We start from the raw sequence: 23,189 nt of genomic DNA on the forward strand, positions 1-23,189 counted from the left end.
TGATTAGACCCCTAGCCTGGGAATCTCCATATGCTGCAGGTGCAGCCATAGAAAAGATAAATAAATTAATTCATTAAATAAAATCTAAGAACATATATCTCATAAATAACTCTTTAAGGATTTCCTGCTGTGGTGCAATGGGTTAAAGATCCAGCATTGTCACTGCTGTGGCTCAGGTTGCTGCTTTAGCAAGGGTTTGATCCCTGGCTCAGTAACTTCTGAATGCCACAGGTGTGGCCAAAAAAAAAAAGTCAACATTATCTCTGTTTTCCCATAATGAGACTTAGGCTCAGAGAAGTTAATTGGCTGAAGGTCACACAGCTAGGACTTTCTAGAGACAGGAGGTCTCCCAAGCAGTGCTGGAGGTAGTGTTTATAAACATGGGGCCCCATTTCCAATCCAAGATTTCTGATACTTTTCGCTGCTAATGCAGGGTACCCCGAATGTGGGTAGCACTTAGCTCTGCTTATAAGCTAAGGATTCAGTGCTGTTCTTTAATTGGGTCTATAATTACTATTTCATCAAATTGAGAAAAGCCCTGGACCCTAATTGTTAGTAATTACGTAAAGTGTTCCATGTTTTAAATTTTTTTTTTTTATTTTTGCTTTTTAGGCCCTGCCTGCCACATGTGAAAGTTTCCAGGCTAGGGGTTGAATCAGAGCTGCAGCTGCCAGCCTATGCCACAGCCACAGCAACACTGGATCCAAGCCATGTCTTTGACCTCCAGCTCACGGCAATACCAGATCCTTAACCCACTGAGTGAGGCCAGGGATCAAACCTGCATCCTCGTAGATGCTAGTCAGATTCGTTTCTGCTGAGCCACAATGGGAATTCCCAAGTGTTCCATTTTAAATAGACTTATTTTTTCAGGTGGGTAAAACTTTAAGTAATGGTACTCTAAAATTGCCAGTAGTTGACATATAATCATTTTATAACTTCTATGCTTTGTATCAAATATTATCTAATATCAGTCATTTTATTTTTAATTATTGAGGTTTTTTTTTTACCCAAATAGTCTGTAGTATTACTTATTAGGAAAAAAAGCAAAAGTAAGACTTTCTCTTACTTATGAACAACAAAGCTACATGAAGAAGGGTAAGTCTGGGAGTTTCTGCTATGACGCAGTGGTTTAATGATTCACCTTGTCTCTGCGGAAGCTCAGGTCCCATCTGTGGCTTGGTGCAGTGGACTAAGGAGATGCCATTGCTGCAGCTGTGGTGTAGGTTGATGCTCAGGCTCGGATTTGATCCAGGGAATGTCCATATGCCTCGGGGTGACCTAAAAATTCTTCTCCAAGAAGGTTAAGTCTGTGCTGCCCAACAATGTAGCCGCTGACCAGATGTGGCTACTGAGCATTTGAAATGTGCCTGGTTTGAACTGAAATGTGTAAATGTAAAATACCAAGCAGGTTCCAAAAACCCAGGAGACAAAAAAGGATGTAAAATACATCTGATTAGCAATTTTTATATCAATTACATGTTGAGATGATAATGTTTTGCATATGTTTGGCCAAGTAAAATACATCTTTAAGTTAATTTCACTTGTTTCTTTTCACTTTTTTAATATGATTGCTAGAAAATCTGAAAATCCATATGTGGCTTTGCATATGTCTATTGGACAGTGCTGGGTTAAGTGATTACTCAGGGATAAAAGAAAGTATCAGTGTGAGTGGAACCAAGCAGTTCACAGCAGATCTGATCATCAGTGAAAAACATTCTTTTTTCAGTGATAGAGTTAAATAGTGATGTGATGACAATTCTACCATTTTCTCAAAGTTCTGCCCTGTAGTCGTAAAAACCACGGGAAAAGGCATTTCCTCCTCCAGAGAGATTCCCAGACTGATTTTTCACTACTCGGAAATGTGGGCCCCAGGATGACATATCAAGAACAACAAAAAGGACAAGGCTTTCTTGTATGGCTTTCAAGGCAGATGGCACCGGTCCGAGCAGTGGTCACTTGTGCAGATCTCCCATCTCTGCCATTGGGCTGACGATCTACAGTGCAGCAGTGCAAAGCCAAAGGGCACCCACGAGTTCATTACATAATTCTTGGCAGCGTGAGGTCAAGTGTGTATCTGTGCTGGGGGACAGTCGGCAGGCTCTGTCAGGCAGACCAAGGCCGTCATGATGATGTTTTCACAGAGTGTGTGCTAGGGGTTGTTTGTTTGGAAAAAGACTGACCAGCTTTTTCTTCCCCCTCCTCCCTCTCTTTCTTTTTACCCTTTTAAACACTCTGGCATAATACTGAATGACTTTGTTTTTAAACTGTCTTAGCCTTGCTTTGTGAAGAAAAAGCCCGAGTATTCTTTCCCTGTAGGACACAAGTGTTATTTTTGGAGCAGAGATTCTTAGCCTGATCTCTGTCTAAACCAATTTCTGTTCCTTATGAGGTCGTGGTCTGAGGTGGGGGGAAGCTCTGAGGGATCTCCATGGAGGGAAGCTTCCCAGCTTCGTGAGAGAGCCTGGGCTGAGATGTCCAGGGGCCATACCTGGAGTTTCACTGCTTGGGGTCTCCACACATGGCTCCTTCGCCTTCAGATCCCCCTTTTTAGGCTTGTGCCCTTGGAACGGTCTCGACCCCATGCTGTGAAGTGGTATGATTTTCCTGCTGATGTCACTTCATGGGATGTTTTGGATCAAGGTCACCCCCCTCATTAAATCGGGTACTTCATTTTTATTTATTTACTTATTTGTTGGTGAATGTTCATGGTAGCTTTATTTATTTAATAATCAGGTACTTCCCACCACAGATTCCTCAGAACTAAGAAAGCCAAGGCTGGAGGATCTTTGCAGCCTGTTGAGGGTTCCACTGACAGTGGGCGAGCCCCAGCCCACTCTGAGGGCCACCACTTGGTCCCCAAGGACCTCTGGGAACAAGTCTCAGGACTCATAGCTCAGAGCATCCCCTGCTGTAATCCGCTCTGTGTCAGGCTGTTAGACACAAGGAAGAAAACCTTTTCCCAGTTCCACTTGCTGACCTGTTATTCCTAGGAGTTTACATAGCTTGCACCTGCTGGGAAACACATAAAATCAGACACAGCTGAAAATACTGCTAACAGCAACAAATAACGTGCCACCTTATTAGGATTCCTTTCCTTTGGAAATTGGTAGCTGGGTGGATTCAGGGAGCAGGTGTGTATGAGAAAGGTCCCATGATGCTCATGTAGACCCAGCAGGTGTTGCAGGCTGCTATAGGCTTGCTGGGTGACCTGTGATGCGCCCTTCCCTGGCCGGCTATACATAGCCAGCAAAGCTTCTTAGAAGAGAAACCTCTTTCCTCACCCTCCACCAGTCCCACCCGCCGACCAGAAGACTTGCTGTAAATCCCCTGGAAGTTTCTGCATCTTGGTTGGAACGGAAAGCAGCCAGCTAGTCCCGGGACCTGAGCGCCTCCCCGCTGCAACCCTCCATCCTTCTTGATCTGTGCCAGGGGAGCACGTTCGGTGCTCAGCCATGGTCGACATGGGGGGCCTGGACAACCTGATCGCCAACACCGCCTACCTGCAGGCCCGGAAGACCTCCGACGCAGACAGCAAGGAGCTACAGCGTCGGCGCCGGAGCCTGATGCTTCCCGGGCCGCAGAGCTGCGAGCAGCTCCGCCAGGCGATGCCCGCCGACTTCAACAGCCTATGTGAGCAGCAGCCCATCGGCCGCCGTCTCTTCCGGGACTTCCTAGCCACCGTGCCCGCCTACCAGGAGGCCATGGGCTTCTTGGAGGAGGTGCAGAGCTGGGAGCTGGCGGAAGAGGGTCCCGCCAAGGGTAGCACACTGCAGGCGCTGGTGGCAACTTGTGCAGTTGCCCCAAACCCGGGGCAACCACACTCCTTCCTCAGCCCAGCTCTGGTCACCAAGTGCCAAGCGGCCACCACTGATGAGGAGCGAGCATCCCTGGTGGAGCAGGCCAAGGCCGAGGCCATGGCCTTCTTACAGGACCAGCCCTTTCGAGAGTTCCTGGTCAGCCCCTTCTATGACAAGTTTCTGCAATGGAAAGTCTTTGAGATGCAGCCGGTGTCAGACAAGTACTTTGAGGAGTTCCGGGTGCTGGGGAAAGGTGGTTTTGGGGAGGTAAGTATCTCAGCATGGCCAGGCTGGAAGACGAAATATACTGCATAATAGAGTTTTGTTTTGCCTATTTTTTTCTTGTTTAATCTCAAGGGAACCTACTAATAACTAATTTTAGTGTCACCTGTGGAGAAAGAATTCCTAGGAGTTCCAGTAGTGGCACAGTAACTTAAAGTTCTGGTGTTGCTGCAGCTTTGGCTCAGATTCGATCCCTGACCCAGAACTTTCATATGCCTCAGGTAGAGCAAAAAAAAAGCCAGGGGTGGGGGGGATTCCTAGCTTGCTCTCATCTCTTTTTTCTGGTCACCACATGAAATAAAATGAGAATGGTATAGGAAAACAGACGAAACGTGGAACAGGCCAAGAATATTTATCATGAGGTCTACCCGAGGCAGGACACACTGAAATGCCCAGTTGGTGAATGACAGCAACATAGGATGGGAGATTAATTGTGGTAATGGAGATAATCTGAGAAAAATTTCAGCTATTTAAGAAAACACTCATTGGGAAGTAAAGCCTAGAATCTATTTTGCATCATTGCTATGCTCAGCTTTCTTTTTTTTTTAAGTAGAAAAAAATCTTTGAGAAGTTCCCATTGTGGCCCAGCAGAAACAAATCCAACTAGGAACCATGAGATTCAGGTTCAATCCCTGGCCTCGCTTGGTGGGTTAAGGATCATGCATTGCTGTGGCTGTGGCACAGGCCAGCAGCTGTAGTTCCGATTCGACCCCAGCCTGGGAACTTCCATAATGCCTCGAGTACAGCCATAAAAAAGAAAAGAAAAATCTTTGAGGTAAAATTCACAGAAGATTAACCGTTAATCATTTTGAATTGTACAGTTTAATTTAGCACATTGCAGTTTTATATAGCCATCATCTCTATCTAGTTCCAAGATATTTTCATCACCCCTATAGCCATTAACAGTTATTCCCCTTTCGCCCCATCACCTAGCCCCTGGCAACCACTGGTCTGCTTTCCGATTTGCCTATTCTGATGTGTCACAAAAATGGAGTCATACAATATGTATCTGGCTTTTGTGTCTGACTTACTTAATATTTTGGAGGTTCATTCATGTTGAAGCATGTATCAGTACTTCATTCTTTTTACGGCTGAATAACATTCCATTGTATGGGAATACTGTATTTCATGTGTCCATTCATCTACTGATGGATAGGTGGTTTGTTTCCACCTTTGACTATTGTGAATAGCGCTGCTGTGAATAGTGTCTAGGGGAACTGCTAGGCCTTAGGGCAATTCTGTGCTTAACTTTTTGAGGAATCACCAAAACTCTTCCAAGTTTTAAGTTTCCACCAGCAAGACATGAGGGTTTTAATTTCTCTACATCTCCGTCAGCCCTTGTTATTTTTCCTTAAAAAAAAAAAAAGAAAATTACAGGGAGTTCCCACTGTGGCCCAGTAGGTTAATGATCCAGCTAGTCTCTGTGGTGGCACTGGTTTGATCCCCAGCCCAGTGCAGTGGATTAAGAATATGGCATTGCTGCAGCTGTGGCATAGGTTGCGGTTCTGGCTTGGATTCAGTCTTGGGTCCAGGAACTTCCATATGCTTTCGGTGTGGCTGAAAAAAAAAAATTACAGCCCACCTACTGAGCATGAAGCGATACCTCACTGCAGTCCCAGCCCCTTCTTACTCACAGCTCCTCCTTTCTCAGAAGCCTGCTGTCTTTCCACTTTGGCTGACTTCTGCCCCTTCACCCCTGTATCACTGTCTCCCCTTCCTCCTGCAGTGCTGTCTGCTTCTACCTCTTTCTCTCCCTTTCCTTTTCTCTTTAAGGTATGTGCTGTCCAGGTGAAAAACACTGGTAAGATGTATGCCTGTAAGAAACTGGACAAGAAGCGGCTGAAGAAGAAGAGTGGCGAGAAGATGGCTCTCTCAGAAAAGGAAATCTTGGAGAAGGTCAGCAGCCCTTTCGTTGTGTCTCTGGCCTATGCGTTTGAGAGCAAGTCCCATCTCTGCCTGGTGATGAGCCTGATGAATGGGGGAGACCTCAAGTTCCACATCTACAGCGTGGGCGAGCGGGGCCTGGACATGAACAGGGTGATCTTCTACTCGGCCCAGATGACGTGCGGCGTGCTGCACCTCCACTCCCTCGGCATCGTCTACCGGGACCTGAAGCCTGAGAACGTGCTTCTCGATGACCTCGGCAACTGCAGACTGTCTGACCTGGGGCTGGCCGTGCAGATCCAGGATGGCAAGCCCGTTACCCAGAGGGTGAGTGGCCCTCCACTGGCCCCAAGGGTGGGACACAGAGTCACAGAGGAGAGGAGAGGAGAGGGCTGTTCTATTCCCAGGGTAGAAAGATCCTTGGATTTAAGGCTTCTAATTCCTCGTTCCTAAAGCCCTTATGTCATCTTGCCTTAAGTGGAGTGGTATAAGAGGATTAGCTTAACTGGCTATGTGGGGGCTACTTTGCTCTCCTCCCATCGGAAGCAGAGGGGAGTCTTCTTTGTGAGCTGAAGATGGTCTGTGCCTTCACGATGAGATGGCAAGGCCTGAATCCACAGCCAGGATCTAGGTATGTCCCACCTATAACCACCTCCCTGGTGCCATGTTCCTGAGTCAATAGACCCTTGGTTTTCTTTTCTGGAAAATTTTAGGGGCTACACCCTAAAATTCTAGAATTCTAGGAGGTAAATTTTAACAGGATAGAAAAAAGAAGAAACCCTAACCCTTAGCATATTGAAGTAAATATCTCCTTTCTTGTTGAGTGCAGAATGGAGGACTGTTTTACATTGGAAAGAGGTGACATTTTAAGTGAAAAGATATATACATGACAATAAAGGCAATTAATGTTTATTTTGATCAATTTGGTTCAAAGTGACTTGCAGAGAATTCGTTGATTCAAAAGGGAATTATAATTATGCACTATGTTATGTGAACAATACAAACCTCTCCAATTCTTTTTTTAATTGCTCAATGAATTTTATTACATTTATAGTTCTACAATGATCCTCACGACCCAATTTTATAGTATTTCCATCCCAAACTCCCAGTGCATCCCCCCACCCTGCAACCCATCTCATTTGGAAACCATAAGTTTTTCAAAGTCTCTGAGTCAGTATCTATTCTGCAAAGAAGTTCATTGTGTCCTCTTTTTAGATTCCACATGTAAGTGACAGCATATTATATTGGTCTCTCGCTGTCTGACTTCACTTAGCATGATAATTTCTAGGTCCATCCATGTTGCTAAAAATGCTGGTATCACTTTCCTTTTAATGGCTGAGTAATAATCCATTGTGTATATATACCACTTCTTCTTTATCCACTCCTCTGTCAATGGACATTTAGGTTGTTTCTATGTCTTGACTATTGCAAATAGTGCTGCAATGAATATCAGAGTACATGTGTCTTTGCAAGTCATGGTTTTCTTTGGATAGATGCCCAGGAGTGGGATTACTGCATCAAATGGTAGTTCTATTTTAAGCTTTCTGAGGAATCTCCATACTGTTTTCCACAGTGATTGCACCAATTTACATTCCCCCCAATAGTGTAACAGAGTGCCTTTTTCTCCACACCCTCTCCAGCATTTATTATTTGCAGACTTTTTGATGACGGCCATTCTGGCTGGTGTGAGGTGGTACCTCATCGTAGTTTTGATTTGCATTTCTCTAATGATGAGTGATGTTGAACATCTTTTCATGTGTTTTTTGGCCATCTGTATGTCTTCTGTGGAAAACTGTCTGTTTAGATCTTCTGCCCATTTTTTGATGGGGTTGTTTGTTTTTTTGGTGTTGTGCTACAGAAGGTGTTTATAAATTTTGGAGATTAATCCTTTGTCAGTTGATTCATTTGCAATATTTTCTTCCATTCTGTGGGTTGTCATTTTGTTTTGTTTAGGGTTTCCTTTGCTGTGCAGAAACTTAAATTAAGTCCCATTTGTTTATTTTTGTTTTTATTGTCAATACTCTAAGAGGTGGATCTGAGATGTTGCTGTCGTCTATGTCAGAGTGTTTGGCCTATGTTTTCCTCTAACAGTTTTATACTACCTGGTCTTATGTCTAGGTCTTTAATCCATTTGGAATTACTTTTTGTGTATGGTGTTAGGGAGTGTTCTAATTTCATTCTTTTCCATGGGGCTCTCCAGTTTTCCCAATACCACTTATTGAAGGGGCTGTCTTTTCTCCATTGTATATTCCTGCCTCCTTTGTCATAGATTTAGTTGACTGTAGGTGTGTGGGTTGAATTCTGGGCTTCCTATCCTGTTGCACTGATCTACATTTCTGTTTTTGTGCCAGTACCATACAGTTTTGATGACTCTAGCTTTATAGTACAGTCTGAAGTCAGAGAGCCTGAGAACCTGATTGCTCCAGCTCCACTTTTCTTTCTCAGGATGGCTTTGGCTATTCTGGGTCTTTTGTGCTTCCAAATAAACTTTAAAAATATTTAATTCAAGTTCTGTGAAAAATGTCCTTGGTAATTCAGTAGGTATTGCATTGAATCTGTAGATTGTCTTGGATAGTATAGTCATTTTGACAATATTGAGTCTTCCAATCCAAGAGCATGGTATGTCTTTCCATCTGTGTTATCTTTGATTTCTTTCATCAGCACCTTATAGTTTTCAGAGTACAGGTCTTCAGTCTCTTTAGGTAGGTTTATTCCTAAGTATTTTATTCTTTTTGATGCAATGGTAAACAGGGTTTCTACCCTAATTTTTCTTTCTGATCTTTCATTGTCAGTATATAGAAATGCAGTCAATTTCTGTGTGTTGATTTTTGTATGCTGTGACTGCCAAATTCATCAATGAGCTCTAACAGTTTTCTGATAGCATCTTTAGGATTTTCTAGGTATAGTATCATGTCATCTGCAAATAAGTATAGTTTTACTCCTTCCTTTCCAATTTGGATTGCTTTTATTTCTTTTTCTTCTCTGATTGCTATGGCTAGGACTTCCAAGACTATGTTGAAGAGTAGTGGCATGATCCTGATCTTAGCGGGAATTCTTTCAGCTTTTCACCATTGGGAATGATGTTTGCTGTGGATTTGTCATATATGGCCTTTCTTATGTTGAGGTAGGTTCCCTCTATGCCCACTTTCTGAAGGGTTTTTATCAGAAATGGGTGTTGGATTTTGTCAAAGGCTTTTTCCGTGTCTATTGAGAGGATCATATTGTTTTTATTCTTCAGTTTGTTAATGTGGTGTATCACACTGATCGATTTGCGGATATTGAAGAACTCTTGCATCCCTGGGATAAATCCCCCTTGACCATGATATACAATCCTTTTAATGTATTGTTGGATGTGGTTTGCTAGTATATTGTTGAGGATTTTTGCATCTATGTTCATTAGTGAAATTGGCTTGTACTTTTTTTTGTGGTATCTTTGTCTGGCTTTGGTGTCAGGGTGATGGTGGCCTCATAGAATGAGTTTGGGAGTGTTCCTTCCTCTGCAATTTTTTGAAATAGTTTCAGAAGGATAGGTGTTAGCCCTTCTCTAAATGTTTGCTAAAATTCGCCTGTGAAGCCATCTGGAACTGGACTTCTGTTTGTTGGAAGTTTTTTAATCACAGTTTTAATTTCAGTTCTTGTGATTGGTCCATTCATCTTTTCTATTTCATCTTGGTTTTGTCTCGGAAGATTGCATTTTTCTAAGAATTTGTCCATTTCTTCTAGGTTTTCCATTTTATTGGCATATAGTTGCATATAGAAGTCTCTTATGATCCTTTGTATTTCTTTTCTTTTTTTTTTTATCTTTTGTCTTTTGAGGGCTACATCCATGGCATATGAAGTTCCCAGGCTAGGGGTCTAATCAGAGCTGTTGCTGCCAGCCTATCCCAGAGCCACAGCAACACCAGATCTGAGCCGCATCTGTGACCTACACCGCAGCTCAGGGCAATGCCAGATCCTTGACCCACTGAGAGAGGCCAGGGATTGAACCCATAACCTCATGGTTCCTAGTTGGATTCATTTCTGCTGCACCACAATGGGAACTCCTTCTCTCTTTTTCTTGATGAGTCTGGCTAAGAGTTTATCAATTTTGTTGATCTTTTTGAAGAACTAGCTTTTAATTTTGTTGATCTTTTCTATGGTTTTCTTCATTTCTATTTCACTGATTTCTGCTCTGATCTTTATAATTTCTTTCCTTCTATTAACTTTCAGTCTTGTCTGTTCTTCTCTCTCTAGTTGCTTTAGCCGTAAAGTTAGGTGTTTATTTGAGCTTTTGCTTGTTTCCTGAGGTAGGCTTGTATTGCTATAAACTTGCCTCTTAGAACTGCTTTTGCTGCATCCCACAGGTTTTGGAGTGTCATATCTTTGTTATCATTTGCTTCTAGGTATTTTTTAATTTCCTCTTTGATTTCTTCAGTGATCCCTTGGTTGTTTAGTAGCATGTTATTTAGTCTCCACATGTTTGTGTTTTTTGCAGTTTTTTTCTTGTTACTGATTTCCAGTCATATAGTGTTATGGTTGGAAAAGGTGCTTGATATGATTTCAATTTTCTTAATTTATCAAGGCTTGATTTGTGGCAGAGAATGTGATCAATCCTGGGGAATGTTCCATGTGCGCTTCAGAAGAATGTGTATTCTGTTGCTTTTAGATGGAATGTCCTATAAATATCTGTTAAGTCCATCCAGTCTAATGCTTCATTCAGGGCCTGTGTTTCCTTATTGATTTTCTGTCTGGTTGATCTGTCCATTGCTGTAGTGGAGTGTTAAAGTCCCCCACTATGATTGTGTTATTGCCAGTTTCTCCTTTTAAGGTTGATAGCAGTTGCCTTACATACTGAGATAATCCTATGTTGGTTGCATATATATTTACAGTTGTTATATCTTCTTCTTGGATTGATCCTTGGGTCATTTTGTAATGTCCTTCTTTGTCTCTTATAATATTCTTTATTTTAAGATCTATTTTGTCTGATATGAGTACTGCTACTCCAGCTTTCTTTTGATTCCCGTTTGCATGGAAAATTTTCTTCCATCCTCTCACTTTCAATTTGTATGTGTCCCTAGAAGTGAAGTGGGTCTCTTGAAGACAGCATGTATATGGGTCTTGTTTTTGTACTCATTCTGCCAGTCTCTGTCTTTTGGTTGCGGCGTTTAGTCCATTAACATTTAAGGTAATGTTTGATATGTATGTTCTTATTGCCATTTTATTAATTTCTTTGGATTTGTTTTTGTTGCTCTTTTTTCTTCCCTTCTTCTCTTGTTCTCTCCTCTTGTGGTTTGATGACTATCTTTGGTGTTGTTTTTTGAGTTGATTTTTCTTATTTGTTTGTGTGTCAATTGTATATTTTTGGTTTGCAGTTACTCTGAAGTTTTGATATCAGTCTCTATATATATGAGATTGTTTTAAGTTGTTGGTCTCTTAATTGCAAATGCATCTCAGGTGTCCTGCATTTGTACCCTCCTCTTCTTGTGATCTGATTTTGGTGGCATAATTGTGTGTGGATGATTTTGTAACTTTATTGGATATATACCTTTACTGGTGAGCCTTGTCATTTGTGGTATTTTTGTTTCTGGTTTCTGTCTTTTATTTTCTGCCTAGAGAAGTTCCTTTAGTATTTGTTGTAAGGCTGGTTTAGTGTTGCCGAATTCTCTTAGCTTTTGCTTACTCCTTCAAATCTGAATGAGAGCCTTGCTGGGTAAGGTAATCTTGGTTGGAGGTTTTTTCCTTTAATCATGTGAAGTATATCATGCCACTCCCTCCTGGCCTGCAGAGTTCCTATTGCAAAATCTGCTGATAACCTTATTGGGGTTCCCTTGTATGTTATTTGTTTCTTTTCCCTAGCTGCTTTCAGTATTTTCTCTTTGTCTTTGATTTTGGTCAGTTTGATTAATATGTGTCTTGGGGTGTTCCTCCTTGTGTTTATTTTATATGGTACTTGTTGCGCTTCCTGGATTTGAGTGAGTGTTCCTTTCCCATGTTAGGCAAGTTTTCGGCTGTTACTTCTTCAAATGTTTTTTCTGTCCCTTTCTATTTTCTCCTTCTGGCACCCTTATATACAGATGTTGGTGTGTTTAATGTTGTCCCAGAGTTCTCTTAGACTGTCTTCACTTGTTTTCAATCTTTTTTCTCTTTTCTGTTCTGCAGCAGTGATTTCCCTAGTCTGTCCTCCACCTCGCTTATTTGTTCTTCTGCCTCTTGTATTCTGCTGTTGGTTGCTTCTAATGAATTTTTATTTCAGTTATTGTATTTTGTATCTCTGCTTACTTAAGTTTCTTTGCTCAATGTTTGCTATAAATTATCAATCTTTGCCTCTAGTCTGTTTCCAATGTCTTGCATCATCTTCACTATCATCAGTCTAAAGTCTTTTTCCTGGAGGCTGAGAATCTCCAGATCACTTAGCTGTTTTTCTGGGTTTTTTCTTGCTCCCTTATCTGAGTTATAGTTCTCTGTCTTTTCATTTTTATAGGTTTTTGGTGTGGTGTCCTTTTTGCAGACAATAGAGTTGTAGCCTCTCTTACTTCTGATGTCTGCCCCCCTTGTGGCTGAAGTTGGTACAGGGGATTGCTGTAGGCTTCCTGATGGAAGGGATTGCTGCCTGCCCGCTGGTAGGTGGAGCTGATTCTTATCCCTCTGGTGGGTGGGGCTTTGTCTCTGAGCGAGATTAGAGGAGGCTGTGTGCCTGGGGAATCTTCAGGCAGCCAGTTTAGTGATGGGTGGGGCTGTGATCCACCCCCCTTCGATTATTGTTTGGCCTGAGGCTTCTCAGAGCTGATGGGTAGGGCCGGATTCTTCCAAAATGGCCACCTCCAGAGGAATACATGCTGATGAATACTCCTGAGACTCTTGCCTCCAACCTCCTTTCCCCACAATGAATCAGATTCACCCCCTGTTTTCCCAGGAGATCCTCCAAGAACTGTAGTCAGGTCCAACCCAGACTCCCACAGAGCCTCCACCCTGCCCTGGGACCCAGTGCACATGAAAGCCTATGTGAACCTTTCAAGAATGAGGTCTCCATTTCCCCCAGTCCTATGGAACTCCTGTGCACATGCCCCACTGGCCTTCAATGTCAGATGCTCCAGGTGCTCTTTCTCCCAGTGCCAGATCCCCAGGCATTGGGACTTAATGTGGGGCTCAGAACTCTCACTCCTGTAGATGAATCTCTGTGATACAGTTACTTTCCAGTCTGTGGGCTTCCCACCTGGCAGGTATGGCGTTGCTTATATCACATAATTGCCCCTCCTACTGTCTTGATGTGGCATCTTTTTTTGTCTTCTGGAGTAGGATATCTTTTTGAAAGTTTCCAGTCTGTTTGGTTGAAGGTTGTTCTGCATTTGGTTGTAATTCTGCTGTTTTTATGAGAGAAGGTGAGCACTGGTCCTTCTATTTTTGCCATCTTAATCCCATCTCCCCCAAAATCTCTTGAATTCTGACAGGTCTTTACTAATGAGTTTCTGTGCACAAAGGTGGGAGAATTCCCAGGAGGGCAAGGGCCCAGGTCGGGTTCCTAAACATTCACTTAAATTTAATTTTTGAAAAGTTTCCAACTTACAAGGCAGAGACAACAATCAGGCAAGGAAGTAAAGAAAAATCATGGCAAGTTTGGGAAGCTGCAGGTGATTTTATGTGGCTATAATGTAATGAGTGTTGACAAGGTGTGTAGGGCTCATGCAAAGGCAATGGAATTCTTTCTTGTGAAGGACTAGGAGCCATTGAAGAGTTTTAAGAAAGGGAATAACATGATTAGATTTGTATTTTTAAGAGACCAAATTGGAGAGTTCTGCGGTAGTCTAGCAATTACCTCTGTGACCTGGGTTCAATCCCTGATCCAGGAACTGAGATGCCACATCAGGTCCCATATCAGGCCATGGCATGCCTTGACTAAAAAAAAAAAATACCAATTTGCATTATAGATGGGAGGCAGAGGCAGAGGAATTAGTTAGGAGACTTACACAGTGGCCCAGGAAGAGAGATGGGACCTGTATAAGACAGTAGGATTGAAGAAGTGAGAGTAAATTGGAGCTGTTGGAAAGACACTTTATGGGACTTCAGGACCATCTGGATATTAGGGTGAGGGATAAGGAGTATCTCTGACTCCAGTCTAGAAGGAGGAGCAGAATTACGGGAAAGCTGGCAAATTGAATTGTGAGTGTAGTGTATATTAGGCTCCTATGTGACAGGCAGGTGATCATTTAGACCTAAAGGTCTATGCTGTGGAAGGAGATCTGGGTTACACATTAGGATTTGGAATCATCGTAGCTTGGGAAGTAGCAGACACCACTGGGTCATTTGGGGAACTGTGGAGGGAGAGGACCAGGGATGGTAACTCAGGAACATCAACATGTAGGAAGTGTGGAAGAAGAGGGGCCTTGAAGAGATTAAAGAAGTAGAATGGGAATGTCCAAGTCATGGGAGCTGTATCAGTTAGGGGTTGATTTCAGCAGTGTAATTATGGAAAACCCAAATAATGGTGGATCAAACAAGAGAGGGGATTATTTTTCTTCTGTAACAAGTAGTATGGGGCTAAGCCTGGCTGGTATTAGTTCTGCAGCTACAGGATAATGGAATAAACATCTTTTTGATTTTGAGCTTTTCTATGTGTTGCAAGATGGCTGCTGTAGCTCAAGCCATTAGGTCCATGTCCCAGGCAGGAGAAAGGAGGAGGGGTCAGGAGTATACACACAGGAACTGAATATGTCTCCCTTTAAGAAGCTTCTCTGGAAGACCCATCTGACAGCTTCCACTGAAATCTCATTGGCTAGAACTGTTATCTGACCGTCCTATCTGCAAGGGAAGCTGATCGATGACTTTTTTGGTGTGTGTGTGTGTGTGTGTGTGTGTGTGTGTGTGTGTGTGTGTGTGTGTGTGTTAGGGGGTAGTTCTAGTTAGTAAGTAAGGCTATGGAGCAGGTAACTGGCAGCCTCTGTCACAGGAGCCAAAGGGAAAGAGAATTTGAGGAAGGAGAACAGTTAGCACTGTTACATGCTACCAAGAGGCTGCAGGATGTGACAATCAGGAAACCACAGTGTCCTCAAGAAGAGCAGTTTTCAAAGTCAAAAATCCCATGGTTGGGGGAAAAACTGTAATTGTAATGTATACATGTAAGGATAACCTGACCCCCTTGCTGTACAGTGGGAAAAAAAAAAAAATCCCATGGTAGAGGTTGGATTGACCTGGAAGTAGAGAGCAAACCTAAAGAAGGAGGGAGGCTGGTTGCTAGAGGGGGACACAGGAAGAAGAACAGAGTTTTAAGGTGGGGAGAGTGGAGATGTAAGAGGCTGAGACAAGAGTCAGGAGAGGTAGTGCTGGTTCTATAGGAGCAAAGAGGTTGAATGATGGTGGAGAAACCAAGGAAGAGGTGGAAACGGGATGGAGGACTTCAGTGTCACAGTCTCCTAAGGGTGTGTGTAGTGGGGGAGGTGTGCAGGGAGGGAGAGATAGGGAGGAGGCAGAGTGTTTGCCTCCCTAGGACTGTGGTGGGAGTTCCCGTCATGGATCAGTGGTAACCAATCCAACTAGTATCCACAAGGATGCAAGTTCAATCCCTGGCCTTACTCAGTGCATTAAGGATCCAGCATTGCTGTGGCTGTGGTGTAGGCTGGCATCTAAGCTCCAATTCAGTTCCTAGGCTGGGAACTTCCATAAGTCAGAGGGGTGATCCTAAAAAGACCAAAAGAAAAAAAAGAGAGAGAGAATGGCAAAAGAGAAATGTCATGAATCTATGTCTGCCTATCCATGAAAAAACAGATGTGTATTAATTCAAGATTTGGAATTTGGATTGTCAATTATGTAGAGGAGATGTGTTCCTTCTGAGCATCCCAGATGCATCATGCTAATTGGTGGTGCATCTCCACTGTGCTGGAGGTCAAGGAGACATGGCTCTGTCTCTAGTAAGTCCCTTCTCAGTCTTCTTCTGGCTCTGTTCAAGGGCTCAGAGACTTTTTTAAAGACAGTTCCTTCAGTGGCTCCTGTGTCCAGCTCTCTGGCCTTACTGGAATCCACAGGAAACTTTCTGTGCTTTCTCAATATTGTCCAGTATAACAATGCAGTTGGTGGGGAAGTTTATGCCTTGAGACCTCTGGCCCTTTTTGCCTTTCCTGAATCCCTCTTTGTCCCATGAGACCAAACTTCTGGGTTTAGACTGCTTGTCTCATCCAAGAAGCTTTATATCCCAGTCCTCAGGCCGGCCTCTGAAGCCCAGGGGACCAGCAGGAGGGTGAAGGGAAAAGAGTCAGCAACTTTAGAAGCCATAAAAAGCACACTATTACATTTAGAATGGATAAGCAATGAAGTCCTGCTGTATAGCGCATTGAACTATATCCAGTCTCTTGAGATAGACCACAACGGAAGATAATATAAGAAAAGGAATGTGTATACATGTGTATGACTGGGTACACTTTGCTGTACAGCAGAAATTGGCATAACATTGTAGATCAACAGTACTTTAATAAAAAGTATTGTAAAACTCCCAAAAGAAGGAGACCTAAAACGAAAGAAAAAAGGAAAATATCCCCCCTTCACTGTTAAACCCTCTATGTAGCTAAAAAGAGCCACTCGGTTTCCTATTTACTGCACTTCCCACACATATAACTGGGCCCCCAAATGGATTTAAGGTCATTACACTTACAACATTTCATGGAAGAAATGAAGAGGAACATGTCTACAGGATTTCTGCAACCACTAACATTGCTCTAATGTCAAGCTACTATATAAAGAATTACTGTGAACATTATGAAGATGATGCAAAGGAAAAATCACCCTGATTATGAAGATTGGTACCTGCCTGGACTCTGTGCAGCCCTTACAGAGAAGTCAAGGTGTCATGGCTTTGGAGATGTGGCTAGATACTTCTCATTCAGCTACCCATTCAGTCCTGTGTAAGCTAAGATTGGTTTTTTTTTTTTGTTTGTTTGTTTTTTTTTTTTGTAAATAGTACTAGATTGTCAACAATTTCAGTGCCACGGTCTCTGTGGAAATCTCCTTGTCTTTTCCTCCTGTCTCAAGATGGCTTTTGCAACTCTGAACATCAAATACACATTCCAAGATGGAATAAAAGTAGAGAAAGGAACAATGTTAACATACTCTGCTTATATCCCATTAGCCAGGACCATGCTACTTGTTCACCTCTGGCTGCAAGGGAGCCTGAAAAATTGTTTTTCATTTTCCAGCCTCTATTGTAGGGGATAATAAGGGAGAAGGGAGGTAAGGTTAGGTGTTGGGTGAGCTGACAGCATCTGTCACACCAGCCCCCAGCAAGAAATATTGACAAGGATGAGGAAATCTGATTCAGCTTCTTAACTCACACAGGAATTAAAATCAGATAGTAATTGTTACAGTGGTATGGTAAGCACAATTCTAAGATGACCTCCAATGACCCTTGCCCTTGTATAATTATCCTCCCATTGATTATTGGCAAGACCTGTGAATATGATGAGATATCAATCCCATGATTACATTACATTATAAAGCAAAATGCACTTTGAAGGGAGTTCCCATTGTGGCTTAGAGGGTTAAGAACCCAACATAGTGTCTATCAGGATGCAGGTTTGATTCCTGGCCTTGCTCAGTGGGTTAAGGATCCAGCATTGCCATGAGGTAGGGTGTAAGTCACAGACTCGGCTCTGATCCAGCATTGCTGTGGCTGTGGCATAGGCTGGCTGCAGCTCTGATTCGATCCCTAGCCCTGGAACTTCCATATGCCATACATGTGGCCCTAAAAAAGAAAAAAAATTTTTTTGAAGATGCAATTAAGGTTACTCATCAGTTGAGTTTGTGTCAGGGAGTTCCCCGGTGGCCTAGTGGTTAGGACTCTGCTTTGGCCCCAATTTGATCCCTGATCTGGGAACAAAGATCACACACTGAGCTGCTGCACATTGTGTCCAAAAATAAAAAATAAAAAGAGAAGTTCCCGTCATGGTGCAGCAGAAATAAATGTGACTAGAAACCATGAGGTTGCAGGTTCAATCCCTGACCTTGCTCAGTGGGTTGAGGATCTGGCATTGCTATGGCTGTGGTGTAGGCCTGCAGCTACAACTTCAAGTCTACTCCTAGCCTGGGAACCTCCATATGCTGCAGGTGCAGACCTAAAACAAACAAAAAAAGAGAAATTAGCCAAGTGGGACTGACCTAATCATAAAAGTCCTTTAAAAATTGGTGAAGAGGTCAGAGACAGCAGAACTCAGAAATTTAAAGCCTGAGAGGGCTTCAAAACACCATTGCTGGCTTTGAAGATGGAGTGAACCATACAGCAAGGAAGGTAGTGGTTTGCAGAGCTGAGAGCTGCCTTTGGCTGAAGCCAGCTTGGGAACAAGGACCTCAGTCCTACAGCCACAGTGAACTGAATTCAGCCATAATGAGGCGAACTTGGAAGAGGATTCGGAGCTCCAGATGCAGATGCAGCCCAGCAGATATTATGACCCTGGCTCTGTGAGATCCTGACCGAAGAACCCCTCCATGTTGCGCCCAAACCTACAGAACTAATAAATGGGTTTGGTTTTAAGCTACTAAGTGTATGGTAATTTGTTCCACAGTGATTAAAAAAAAAAACAAAAAATAAAAAAACCTCATACAAGCTGTTAATAAAGGAAGGTAGCCAGTGGAAAAAAAAGAAAGAGAAATTAGCCAAGCATCAAAATTAATGGTGATGATGGACTTCCCATGTGGCTCAAAATTAATGGTGATGATAGAAAAGTACTGGGCCCCAATAGAGGGACAAAGTTTTCCTTCCCAACAAGGATCAGAGTACCTACTACCTATTGCAGACATAGCTCAGAGATACTATGGGTTCTGTTCCAGACCACCACAGTAAAGCCAGGCCTACAAATTTTTTGGTTTCCTAAGGCATATAAAAGTTATATTTATACTATGCTATTGTTTACTAAGTATTCAGTAGAATTATGTCTCAAAAACTATGCATGTCTTAATTAAAAAGTAGTGCTGTTGGTGGGGAGTTTCCTGCTGGTCTAGTGGTTAGGTGCTTTCATCAATGTGGTCTGGGTTCAATCTCTGGTCTGGGAACTGAGACCTCACATCAAGCCACTGCATGCTGCAGCTGACAATAATAAAAATAGTAATAATAATACTACTATGGAAAAATGGTGCAACAGATTTGCTTGATGCAGGGTTACCACACACCTCTAAACTGTAGAAAATGCAATGTCTGCAAAGCACAATAAAACGAGGTATGTCTCTGTAATAGAACTTGAGGCTGTTAGTTGAATTCTGGATGAGATTCTTCCCAGTGGTAACCCTTTCCTGGGTCTGAGCTGGACCTCCCTGGAGGGACACAGGCCCTGTCAAGTTGTTGTAAGGACAGCAGGTGAAGTACTTTGGACATTGCTCTCTAGGCAGCAGGGAGCTATTGAAGGTTTTTCAACAGGAAAATGGCATGAACAGAGTGGTTTTTTAAAGAGATGATTCTGGCACTACATATGATGAATTGAAGGAGAAAGAGGCAGAGATTGAGGAGAAAGGGGCAGTGGCGGGACAGTGGGGGTGGGGGGGCTTTAAGGAGCTACCGTGATAGTCAACCATGAGGTAATGAGGGCTGAAGCAGAGCCGAGGGCTGAAGAGTCTCACATCCAGAACTCAGCCACCTCATCTCGGCACCATCAAAACCCACATCTGTCCTCAGGGCACGTTTGTTGGGGGAAAGGAGTCACTTCTAAAAGGTGGTGCCTTTTGCCCCGTGGGCCTCCCTGGCTGCTGGTAGTTGGGCAGGGACTCAGGGAGAAACGATGAGGGTGGCTCTGCCCGGGGCTGAGAAGCCTGAGACCTACAGGCAGGGAGAAATGGGGGTGCCTGAGAGCACTGGCCTGGGAGGCAGGAGACCTGGCTTCCTGTCCCCGACTAATCCCTGACTCACTGTGTCTAATGTCTCAGGCAGGCCCAGGACATCCTTAACCTCTAAATAATCCTTCATTTCTTGAGTCTATGAGATAGTCATTACATTATTTGAAGGGAAAAAAAATGTGTAATCTCTAAAGATAAACATATGGGGAGTTCCCATCGTAGCTCAGCAGTAATGAACTGGACTGGTATCCATGAGGACATGGGTTCAATCACTGGCCTCGCTCAGTGGGTTAAGGATCCAGTGTGGCCATGGGCTGTGGTGTAGGTCACAAATGTGGCTCAGATCCCTTGTTGCTGTGGCTGTGGTGTAGGCCGACAGCTGCAGCTCCCATTTGACCCCTAGCCTGGGAACTTCCATATACCGCGGGTGTGGCCCTAAAAAGACAAAAAAAGAAAAAAGATAAACATATGAAATTATGTTTTACTATGATTTACTGGGCTATCAGTCAAGGTCCTTCCAGACAAAGTTACTTAAGAAAATGAAATTAAACAGTTCCCACCATGGTACCATGGGATTGGGGGCATCTTGGGAGCACTGGAATGCAGGTTGGATCCCTGGCCTGACATAGTGGGTTAAGGATCTGGCATTGCTGCAGCTGCGGCTTAGGCCACAACTGTGGTTCAGATCTAATCCCTGGCCTAGGAACTCCATATGCCGTGGGGTGGCCAAAAAGGAAAGAAATTAATGGTTTACATAACTAAGAAGCCCAGAGGCTTGACCTCACCAGCATCTGAATGGTGTCCCTGGGAGGCTCTCCCTGTGTTTCCCAGCTCTGTTCTCCTCAGTGTCGGCCTCACCCTCACTCTCAGGGGCTCCTGCGTGGAGGCCACTGGCAGCTCCATGCACATCCTCCCCACTGAGCAATCCTGTGGAAAGAGAACAGGTGTTTACACACAGGAAGGAACACACAGTCCCTTCAAATTCTCAAGGAAGATTGTCAATGGACAAGTTAAGTCACTCACCCAAACATAACCAATTCCACTGGCCAGGGCTAGATCTCTGCTATTCTCAGGAGCCAGGGTGCAGATCTGTCCTAAATGAGTGTCATGGATTGAGACCAAAGGAAAGTGTTCTCCAAAGGAAAATTGGGATGGAAGAGAATGAGAAATGGAATTCAGAGAGGCAAAAACAGTGGACACCCCTCATAATTGCAGTCATCTCAATGGCTTGAAAGGTTTGGAATCTTTCTGACCTTTCACCAAGAGATGATGGGATCTAGAGCCTTTACAAAAAGTTCTATGAGGTCGGGAGTTCTCATTGTGGCTCAGCAGAAACAAGCCCAATTAGTATTCCTAGGATGCAGGTTCGATCCCTGGCCTCGCTCAGTGGGTTAAGGATCTGTGTTGCCATGAGCTGTGGTATAGGTTGCAGATGCAGCTAGGATCCCACATTGCTGTGGCTGTGGTGTAGGCCAGCAGCTGTAGCTCCTATTTGACACCTAGCCAGGGAACTTCCATATGTCATGGGTGCTGTTCTAAAAAGCAAACAAACAAACAAAACCTATGAGGTAGGGACTATTATTAGTTCCATTTTACAGATGGAGAAATTGAGATGCAGGTTAAGTTACCCACCCAAAGTCATATCATTCATAAGGGAGATGAACCTAGCTACGTCAGATTCAAGAGCACTTATGGGAGAGTTACCATTGTGGCTCAGTGGAAATGAATCCAACTAGTAACCATGAGGTTGCGGGTTTGAACTCTGGCCTCCCTCATAAGGATCTGGTGTTGCCATGAGCTATGGTGTAGGTCTCAGATGCAGCTCGGATCCTGCGTTGCTCTGGCTGTGGCATAGGCTGGCAGCTGTATCTCTAATTCGACCCTTAGCCTGGGAAACTCCGTATGCCACAGGTGCTGCCCTAAAAAGCAAAAAAAAAAAAAAAAAAAAAAAAAAAAAAAAGCACTTATGGGGAGTTCCCTGGTGGCTCAACAGGTTAAGGATCTGGCATTGCTACTGCTGTGGCTCAGGTCACTGCTATGGCATGAGTTCAATCCCTGGCTCAAGTACTCCTGCAGGCCACGGGCACAGCAAAAAAAAAAAAAAAAAAAAAAAAAAAAAAAAAAAAAGGAAGAAAAAGAAGCACTTAGGGTTTTGACTCTACTTCATTTAGTTCACACATACGGCAGAACATGGCCTCTGGTTTTTAATACTTATAAAAGGTGATCCACTGAGTAAAACTCAGAACAGGTGCATATGATCACATAGCATATCTTCCTCAGTCTGGTCTGATCTGGACACCATTCTCAAGCCTCGCTGAACCTCTGATGGAGTTAAGATTTTGGAAAAGGAATAGCTTAGCCTTTCCAGGGAATGATGTGACTAAGAGTGAGCCTTCCCACACCCAGGCACGATATGATTAAACGTGATCCCAACAGCTGTCAACATTCACCATTAATAAAATGTGATAGGCACTGCCTCCTGTTCTCAGCTGACATCTGCGTGCACACAATAAAACTGTTAGCATTTTTAGAGATGCCAGGTAAATATAATAGGAAAATCAAGCAGCAGGGCTGGTACTAGGACTTTCCAAATTCAACAATCTATGTCGAGAAGAGTGACCTTCAGATTTTACAGAACATGAGTCAATCCTTAAAACTTGCTCTTCCATCAGGAATTGGGATGGAGTTACCATAGTGACCCAAAAGCTTGTGACATGTTTGGTTACACGTCCGGCCTCTGCCCAACTCCTCACATTCAGAGGGATAATGGGTGACAGAGTTCAGCCGTTATATTTATTTTGAAGCTTTTGTCATTCTGACCACAATACTAGGCACCCAGTGAATAAGTAATTTTAAGAACATATCTGAATGTGTTTCATCAGAAGTTAACACTTACATACTCCACAACCATTATGACCCTACTCCCTTTGAGAATTTACCTCTGAGAAGCACATAGGACAGCCATTCTGGTAACTTCATGGTCACATGTTGGTCTCCACCAAAATCATAACCACTGTCATTAACTAAATTTTGTTCCAATAATTTTTTTTCATGGGTTTTTTTTTTTCGGTTTTTTTTTTTTTTTTTTTTTTTGTCTTTTTGCCATTTCTTGGGCTGCTCCCGAGGCATATGGAGGCTCCCAGGCTAGGGGTCTAATTGGAGCTGTAGCTGCCGGCCTACACCACAGCCACAGCAACACAGGATCCGAGTTGTGTCTGCAACCTACACCACAGCTCACGGCAATGCCAGATCCTTAACCCACTGAGCAAGGCCAGGGATCGAACCCGCAACCTCATGGTTCCTAGTCGGATTCGTTAACCACTGAGCCACGATGGGAACTCCAATTTTTGACCACTCCAAAAATTTCAAATGCATTCTCACAGTATTTACCACTATTAAGGGCATTCAAAAGTATTCATTACAGTCTAGAAATTATTTTTAACA

General features: G+C 43.3%; 1 protein-coding gene across 2 annotated transcripts in view; it reads left to right on the plus strand.

The window, feature by feature from the left end:
- Positions 744 to 23,189, plus strand: part of GRK7 (G protein-coupled receptor kinase 7) — a 53,086-nt gene continuing 30,640 nt past the window's right edge. The window contains exons 1-2 of one of the 2 annotated variants that reach the window (XM_021068531.1): positions 744 to 4,064; positions 5,853 to 6,290. In XM_021068531.1, coding sequence (XP_020924190.1) covers positions 3,453 to 4,064; positions 5,853 to 6,290 — 1,050 coding nt within the window. In that variant the 5' untranslated portion in view covers positions 744 to 3,452. 2 annotated transcript variants of the gene reach the window in all.

The sequence above is a fragment of the Sus scrofa genome, chromosome 13 (genome assembly GCF_000003025.6).
Source record: "Sus scrofa isolate TJ Tabasco breed Duroc chromosome 13, Sscrofa11.1, whole genome shotgun sequence".
Classification (NCBI taxonomy): Eukaryota; Metazoa; Chordata; class Mammalia; order Artiodactyla; family Suidae; genus Sus; species Sus scrofa.